The sequence below is a fragment of the Orycteropus afer genome, unplaced genomic scaffold (assembly GCF_000298275.1).
Source record: "Orycteropus afer afer isolate SDZICR_OR568_19922 unplaced genomic scaffold, OryAfe1.0 scaffold00020, whole genome shotgun sequence".
NCBI lineage: Eukaryota > Metazoa > Chordata > Mammalia > Tubulidentata > Orycteropodidae > Orycteropus > Orycteropus afer.
The window spans coordinates 11,196,669-11,205,490 of NW_006921607.1; the positions used below are offsets into that span (position 1 = coordinate 11,196,669).

The following is an 8,822-nucleotide window of genomic DNA, read 5'->3' on the forward strand; positions in this document are numbered from 1 at the left end:
TCCCTTGGATAGAGGTGGCAGCCAAAGCCCACCTTAAGGGGCTCTGGTGGGGAGGAAAACCAGGTCCACATTTTGTAGAGCCCAGGGCCTCTCAGATGTCACAGTGAAGGCAGAGGGGTCTTGGAGCCCTTTGTCTCCATCTAGACCTCTTATGATCATCTACTCTCCCCTAGGGAGCCCTCCAAACGTGGCCTGAATGGGGACTTTCCTGTCCCCCACCAAGCAGTTCCAGGACTCTGCACTCCTCAGACACACCAGGCAGCTGTGGGTCATAGCCATGTCCACTTTTATTGATTTGTGTCAGGTACACTCTCAGGCAGCAAAAGGCCCATATTCTGTCAGCCTGTGCTTCAGGAGCCACTCAGCAAACTGACGTGTGTGTGGTTAGATACCTGCCTGCTCTCCTCCCCCTCCTTCCTTCACTGAAAACCCACTCACTCATTGGGTCCTGGCCCTCTCCTCACCTGCTTCCCTCTCCCAGGAATCCCTCTTCATCCTTCAAGACCTAGATCAAATGCTGCCCTCTCTGAGAAACCTTTCTGACAACTCTATCCTCCACAGCCTATGGTTTTCATTCACTGCCACCCTCTGTCCCTAGTTAGCCTTTAATTAAACACCCCTCTGCCCTTTGATCAATGTTTTGTGCATTTAATCCTTGTCTCCCAGGGACGGACTCTGATTCATTCGTCAGCCCTGTGGCATGCCCAGCCCAAGGCTGCATACACAGCTCAGGTTCCAAAGATGCTGGTCGCCATGCGTGTGTGCTCAGGCATACATGTGAGTGTATTGGGTTATGTGCTTAAGGATCCTTATGTGGATCCTGAGGGGGCAGACACTATGCACTGAATGCATGTATTCATTTAGCCAAGTGACGCTTACTGAGTGCTTACAGTGTTTTGGTTTCTGTCATGAATCTGTATGTATTTATTGGTTGAGTACATCTGTGAGTGTACAGTTTGTGAGTGTGTGCCCTGTTGGCATGCCTATGTGAATTGTGCAGGCATTTGGAGCATTTCTGTGACATGTGTACTTTCTGTGCATGGGACACATGAACAATGGATATTGTGTGTCGTGTGTGAAAAAAAAAACATCATCTTTAGAGTCAGGCAGAGATAGGGTTTGGGTCCCTACTCTGTCATTTACTTGGCTCTGACTTCAAACAAGTCTTCTCTGGCCTCAGCTTCCACATATTTAAAATAGGAATGATGATACTTACACAGAGAGATGTTGAAAGGATGAGGGATAAGAAGAAGTAACTAGTGTGAATGCCCTGGGAGCTCTGGTAGCATAGTGGCTAAGACACTTGCCTGCTAACCAGACGGCTGGCGGTTCAAACCCACCAGCCACTCCTCAAAAGGAAGGTTGGGCAATCCTACTTCCGTAGTGATAACTGCCTCGGAAACCCAAGGAGGGGTCGCTATGAGTCGGGTTTGACTCGACGGCACATAACAACAACAACAACAACAGTGTGAATGCCCAACACAGTGTCTAGTGGTAGGGGTTCAATTACTGAGGGTTCCATTTCTCTCTCTCTCTCTCTCTCTGTCTCTGTGTGTGTGTGTGTGTGTGTAAGTGTATATATGAGCCCAGGGAGTATCTGCGCTGACCTCCTAGGCAACTCCCTCCCCATGCAGCCCCTGATCAGAGTCTAGGATCTGAGCAATCTTTGGGGGGGGGGGGGACCTGTCCTTGCTGGGAATGGGGCTAGGACTCAAAGCGGCTTCGGAGCACCCTGAACTTGTTGTACTTGGTGATGAGGTCCAGCTTACTGTGGCCCAGAGTCAGCCGCTTCTCATCCCCATACAAGTCATTGCTACCACTATTGTGATGGCCACCTGTTGAGTCCCCAGGCAGGCCTGGTTCAGGTGCCTGCCTGACAACCTGCAATTGGTGATACTTGGTGATGAGGTCCAGCTTACTGTGGCCCAGAGTCAGCCGCTTCTCATCCCCAGAGCCCACTTCAGTCTTGCGAACAGGGCTCGGACCAGGGAGACCAATGCGCCCGGGCCCCTCAGCCCGGAATGGGCCACACTTTGTGATGAGGTCCAGCTGGCTGTGGCCTAGGCTATGCCGCCACTCATCTGGGCCCTGCTTGCTGGGCCTGCTGGGGGAGCTGGCTTCAGGGGGCACTTTGGAGCCCTGGGCCTTGGAGAACTGTGTCAAGAGGTCCAACTGGCTGTGGCTGTGGCTTGGGGACAGCCTTCTCTCCTCTGAGACCTGATCACCAGTTCTGGGAGAGCCTGACTCAGGAGTGCTCCCTGCACCCTGAGCCTTGGGCAAGAGGTCCAGCTGGCTGTAGCTCTGGCTTGGGGACAACTTCCTGTCCTCTGGGGCCTGCTCTCCAGGCTGAAAGGAGCCTGAGCCGGGGGTAACCCCAGAGTCGGGCCCTCCAGCTTCTCGGGCTCTGGGGAAGGGGACCAGGAGGTCCTTCTGGCCATGGCTCTGATTCAGAGATGCCTTCCTCTCATGCACTGTCTCCAGGACTGGGCCAGGAATTCGACGACCTCGTGGGGGACTAAGCTCCTGGCTTCCTGAGAACCCATTCTCTGGGAGCCGGGACAGGGCTGGACCACCCCGGGGGAAGGGGAAGAGGGGGCGTGGATGGGAGAGCAGATGTGAGCCCACTGCCAGGCCCGGGGGGCTAGCGTTATGGTGGTTGAGGGCAGGGGAGGACTGGGACCATGAGGACACTCCCAGCTTGCTCAGGTTGGCCCTATAGAACCCAGGAGGGGCGTCATGGTTAGGGTCTGACAGCTGACGTTGCAGGGGGAGCTGGTTACTGGTCTCACGGTGGGCAGGACCTGGGGACGAGGTAGAGCAGCCTCCCAGTAGAGCGAGGTAGGAGGCGCGGCCCAGGAGAGGAGAGCGCTTGACGCTGCCGAGGCTGGTGCTGGAGGGCGAGGAGGAGGTGGGGCTTCTTGGGAAGCCAGGCCTGAAGGCCAGGGTCACCTGGGGAGGGTGTGGTACCCTGGGTGACAGGGGCTCCTCACTGCCACCGAAGCCCTCCACAGGCTGAGACTCGGCATACAGACAGCGGAACTCCCGGTCGAAGTCCTCCACGATTCGGCCCCTCAGCTGCAGCACCATGCTCGTGTGGGCCTGGCTGCACAGCCAGGTGAAGCTGGGGCAGAGCGGCAGGGGTCAGGAGGCCAAGCACAACCCCGGGACTGGCCAGAAGTCATAACCAGGGGGGCAGAGTAAGGAAACTGGACTAAAACACTGCCACGAAGGCCCCACAGTGAGGGAGACAGAGCTCTGACCCCAGCGTCTGCACTAGTCCTAGCTCTGCTGAGTGGACTTGGGCAAGTGGCTGCCCAACTCAGGGCCTCAATTTCCCCATCTGTAAAATAGACTGGAGAAAGGTTCTCTGAAGTCCCTCCAGTTCCAATATATAAAAGTTATTCTCTATGCCAAGGATATGAAAGTAACCCTTTCACTACAGTGAGTGCTCCATTCTATCCCCTGGGCCCTGCACAGTGCCTGGCAGGCAGCAGGTGCTCAGTACATGTTTGAAGGGATGGGTGAAGGAGGGAAATTTCAAAGCTGCTAGATCCTAGATGCCCTCAGCACCCAGGACACAGCCCCAGGCCTTCTACCTCCAGTCCATGTGCTTACCTGTAGCTGCCTGCAACCACCTGCTCACAGTCGATGATGATGAATTTCTCCAGGGCCTGCCCTGTGAAGCGGCGGCCTGCCTTGCTGCAGTATGTGTCCCCACATATGCTTCGCACACGCATGTTCTGCACCAAGGAAGGGAAAGGAAGCTGGGGAGGTGACCTTGACAGACTAGGGCCAAAACAGCTAAGGGAACCCATTCCCTCCGCCCACTGACCCCCCAACTTGACTCTCCTGCCCTGCCCCTTACTGACTGGCAGGTGCCCCCCATTGACATCCATCTTGTAGCACATCTCCAGGAAGTGCCTCAGGTATTCCTGGGCCAGGAGCACGTAGACGGGAACACCACGCCGGCTTGAGGCCTCCATGAGGTCACACAGAAGCTCCATGTCGGTGAATATGTCCATCACCACAGCCACGACCTGGGGGAGGAAAGGGAAGCTCAGCCCTGCTGGGGGCACTGCCTATATCCACTCCAGCCCCAGGGCAGGGCTGGAACCCAGAAAGGGCACTGGACTGAGAATCAGGAGTCCAGAGCCTGTGAGAACATCTCTGGAATCACTTTAGCAGTGACGTAGACCAAGGCTTCTTAACTTAGGCACAGGGAGTTTTGACTGTTTTGAACCCATGGAAGTTATTTTAAAGTTTTTGTGTGCATTTTTCTGTGTTTATCTGCCATTGGATTCTCAGAAATGTCTGTGGATCCATGGTGCTGATCTAAAGCCCCTTTCTACATAAGGGATCACTGAGGCCCAGAGCGGGAAGAGACCCGGGTTCCCAGTCTAGCACTAGCCCTAGTTCTGGCTGGTCTGAGGTTCCCCTTTCAAAGGTCAGAGCTACAAGCTAGTTAGTAGGGTCTCCAAGGCCCTTTTCCAGTCCTGCCTCAGTTTCCTTGTGAAGCTGCAGAGGTCTGGCATGACACTCATGGAGTCCCTCACTTCCATCATGCCAAGTAGAACAAAGTTTCTTGTTCAGTCCAGGGACTGGGGCTTACAGCTACTACTCTACATACAGGCCTATCTCAGAGAGGCCTGATATCCCCTGGGGCCTCAAAGCCCCTACTGCTACTTCTTCCCACCACATGTATCTGCTGTGAGAGTCTCCTCTCCCAGACAGCAGAGGCAGCAGGGGCAGAGCAGAGCCCTGGGTTCAAATGTGGACTCTGTTCTTCCTGGAGCTGCAGCTTTAGGTGAGTCGCTTTACCTCTGGAAGCCTCAACTTCCTCATCTGTTAAATGGAGATAATGATAGCCAGGTTTTAGAGTTATAGGGAATTACACGTGAAGGGGCTCCACACACACCAGAGGCACAATTAAATGTTCCTTTCCTGATGCCTTCTTAACAAATGGGGACATACTGGGCCTTAGGGCGGGAAAGCACTTCTCAAGGTCACTCCAAGCCAGTGATGAGGCCCTGATTAGAGGGGTCCAGATGGGGGGTGAGGATGCCCCTGGCTGGGGGAATAAGGACAGGTAAGAAAGATCAAAGGGACAGGGTGGCGATAGCAGCCATAGCAATAACCACCCTAATGACCCCATTGCTGATGCCAATCAGGCCTGGCCCTCCCCTGCCTGGGGCACTGGCAGGCTTGCCAGGGAGGCTCTGCCACAGGTACTGGGGGACCCTGGCATCCTGCCTCCTGAGCTCTATAGTGAGAACCTTCCAGGCTGCTTCCTTAGACCAGGGTCATCTTATCCATGCCCCTGCCTCCTGAGCCACAGAAGTCAGAGCCCAGCAGTGAAGCTCTGCCAGTACGTGGCTGGGGCCCCCTCACCACGCCTTCCTGGAGGCACCAGGCTTCCGTCTCTCCTGTTCTCTTTCTCCTGAGCCCCCTGCTCCCCAGCCCCGAGCCCAGCAGCCTCCCTTCCCCCTTTCCCTGCCAGTGCAGAGCTAAAAGCCCAGCCCTGAAGGCCATGCATGGCCTCCCCCCTGCCCTAGGCTCAGCTAAGATGCTGTGCAGGAGGGGCTGAGACGCAGCTGAGGGATAGGCCAGGGTGCAGGGCTAAGCCAGGGCCCCAGGCCCTTTGTCGGGGTCCCCTCTCACCCAGAGTCCTGTGCTCCCTGAGCAAGTCCCAGCCCCTCTCTGGCCTCAGTTTCCTCCCCTATAAGTCAAGGAGATGGCTCTGATGTTCTCTGAGGTCGCAAGTCTTAGTTTGGGGATCACAAAACTTTTTGGCATCTGATGAAGGTCATGGAGACCCCAGAAAGATGGAGTATGCATCTTTGGAATAAGCACAGCTTTGCTGAGGCTCCACACTCATTCTGTGCTATTCATAGTTTTCTTCTTTTCCCCTCAATTTTATTTATTTTCTTTTTTCTGTTGAGAAAAAAACAAACAAACAACTCACTGCCGTCAAGTCGGATCCCACTCATAGTGACCCCTCCTTGGGTTTCCGAGGCAGTATCTCTACAGAAGTAGATTGACCAACCTTCCTTTCAAGGAGTGGCTGGTGGATTTGAACCGCCAGCCTTCTGGTTAGCAGTCAAGTGTCTAAAGCAAAACATTCACCAATGCAATAGTTTCTACATGTATAATTTAGTGACAGTGGTTACAACCTTCAAGTTGTGCAACCAATTCCCAATTTACTTCTCTGAGTTGTTCCTTCCCCATTAACAAACTCACTGCCCCCTAAGGTTCCCATCTAATCTTTCAAGTTTTCACTTTGATCACATACAGATAGTTCTTCAAAGAGATGAATGCTTAAGGCAGATACTTTCTACTAGTGGAGCTGAACTACTATATGGTTTTAAGATGACTTCAGGGGATCCGCAGTTTTCTTGAGTGCCAGAGGATTACAAGGTAAATAAGAAATACATGCCTACCCTCTAGGAGCTTGTGATCTAGTACAGGCCAGAGATTCTAGTCCCAATTCTGCCCCTAAATTGCTGTGTGGCTTTTGGGCTCTTCCCTTCCCCCCTCTGGACCTGTTTCCACATCTGGAAATTTGGAAGAGATGAGGTCCTTACCGTGCGGGCCTGACTGAAGAGGAAACGCAGCAAGTCCTTGATGTTCTTGGCCTTGTCCCGCTGGAAGTGGACCACGGCCTGGGTGGGGCTGAAGCCAGTGGCCTGTGGAACCTCAGGCCAGCCCAGGTCCAGGTCCGGGGGCTCTAGATCAGAGGCCATGGGGAAGTACGTGCCTGAGGTGACTTCAGAGAGCAGGCTGAGGCGGTCAGGCACTGCAGCCTCCAGTCCCTGAGCCTCATTGAGTTCGGGGACCCCGTGCACATGGCTGGTCATGTAGTCCACGTCCAGGGCGCTCAGGAAGGGCAGCTCCCGCTCCTCGGAGATGACCTGAAGGTAGGCAGTCTCACCCCGCTCCAAGAGGGCGTCAGCTGCCAGCCGGGCAGCCTCACTGTGCCTCAACACCAACGGGGAGGTCTCCCGCCACCAGGGCCGCTTCAGCTCCTCCACCCGGCCCCGCAGGGGTCCCGCCATGCCCTGGGTTCCCAGGCCCCCAGGCCCTAGGCCTCCAAACATGCCTGCCCACCTGGCTGCTCATCTGCCAGCGAGCTCCATGGCCTGTGCCCCAGGCTGGCTACAGCAGGAAGACGACACTAGCAGGATCGCCTTCCGCCAGCCCGCCCCCGTGTGCGGCAGGATCCCCAACCTGTTGCCACCCTAAGTCAGAGCCAGGCTCCGCCTCATTGCCCCTGGCCTCTGGAACTTGTCAGGTCAGCCCCATCTGTTTGCCCCCTGTTGGGACTCGCCCGCCTAGGGAACCAGCAGCGCCAAGCTCTTAGCACACATTCCCGCCACCACACCCCGTAACCCTGGCATCTCCTGCTCCATCTCCACCAGTCTCCTAACAAGTTTACTCTAAACCTTGCCCTTCCAGGGCCCCCGTGCAGATGGGATTATGGTCCAGAGGGGCTCAGGCCTGTAGAGGGACACAGTCATGCACACGCACCATGGGATGTACGGATGACTCAAGTCACTGAGATAAAGACGTGAACACACAGACGTGCTGACATGTATACTGACACAGATAGTTAACAGACCCACAGAGGTAGAATATACACTGAATATACACGGACCATACATTTTGATCGAACCCACTCACGTACACTGACCTGAACACTAATCCAGAAGCTGGCTATAAACTCAGACCTCCACAATAGGGACAGCATGGCTCAGCACAGCGGGTACACAGGCATGGAATTAGAGGCAAGAACCGCCAAGGACAAACATCCTGCTACTCGCCACCTCATAACTGGCTCTCACAGCCCCCTGCCAGCCCCAGCCCTAGCTCTGAGCCTACCCTCCAAAGGCCCAAAGTAGTGGTTCACAGTAGCCCTTATGAAGAGCAGTGAAAGACAGTAGGTCAGGAAGTATTAAAATATAGACCCCCAGGCTCCACCCACCCAGGGATTCTGTTCCAGAAAGTGTGGGGCAGGCTTCTGGAGCCAACCTTTAAAACAAGTGCCTGGTGCACCTGGGCCACTGGGCCAGGCCCACCCCTTGAGAAATGCTGTTCCAGGTGGCTGGGTTTCCAACACCCTCAGCTCTAGGGGTGCTCTTGACTGGCAGGGGCTGGACTCCAGCCATCCTCTCCTCCTCAGGGGCTGAGTAGGGAATGGCTGGAGTAAGGAAAGTTGTTTCGGAGGGTGGGAGGATACACTACAAGGTCAGAGGAAAAGAGGGCAGGCAGGTTTCTGATCTCTGCCTCCAAAAAGAGCCAAATTCCCAGAGCCTGCTCAGCCTGTCCTCAGGAGGATGGGTGAGGCTTTGCTCTAGAAAAGCGGAGTGACGGCAGCTGGGGTGAGGAGGCAGTCCAGGAAGAAGTGCTCACAACACACAGTACCCCGGGCCAACTCACAGCACCATTTTTATATGGAGGGGTATGCTCCAATGAGAATGACCAAGGGATGGGGGGCACAGGAGACCTAAAGCATGTCTCAAAGCCCTGGCAACCCCCCTTATAGCACCTATTGCATCTGGCTTTACCTGGCCTGGGCCCATGTGTCCATTCCTGAAGGCAGGAATGGTCTGGTTCTTCTGTGTCCACAGAACCTAGCATGGGGTCCAACTCATGGCGGTGGGAGTGGGGGAACACAAAATGCTCTTAGCATAGGCTTAGGGGATCCCAGTGATGAGCTGGACAGTGAGGACCAAAGATGGATCTAGCTGGGGCTGGCTGGGGTGAGGGGCTCATAGGACGAGAACCAAAAGGTTGGGCCATTCCATCCCATCTTATCGTAGGGGCAA

The 8,822-nt window shown here is 55.0% G+C and overlaps 1 protein-coding gene across 1 annotated transcript; it reads right to left on the reverse strand.

The window, feature by feature from the left end:
* Positions 1-1,704: 1,704 nt before the first annotated feature.
* FAM83C (family with sequence similarity 83 member C) lies at positions 1,705-7,094 on the reverse strand. Its single transcript, XM_007934597.1, has 4 exons — positions 6,582-7,094; positions 3,870-4,037; positions 3,616-3,740; positions 1,705-3,121 (listed from the first exon to the last, which is right to left on the reverse strand). The coding sequence occupies exons 1-4, from the start codon at positions 7,092-7,094 to the stop codon at positions 1,705-1,707; spliced, it is 2,223 nt and encodes a 740-aa protein (XP_007932788.1).
* Between the last annotated feature and the right edge of the window lie 1,728 nt (positions 7,095-8,822).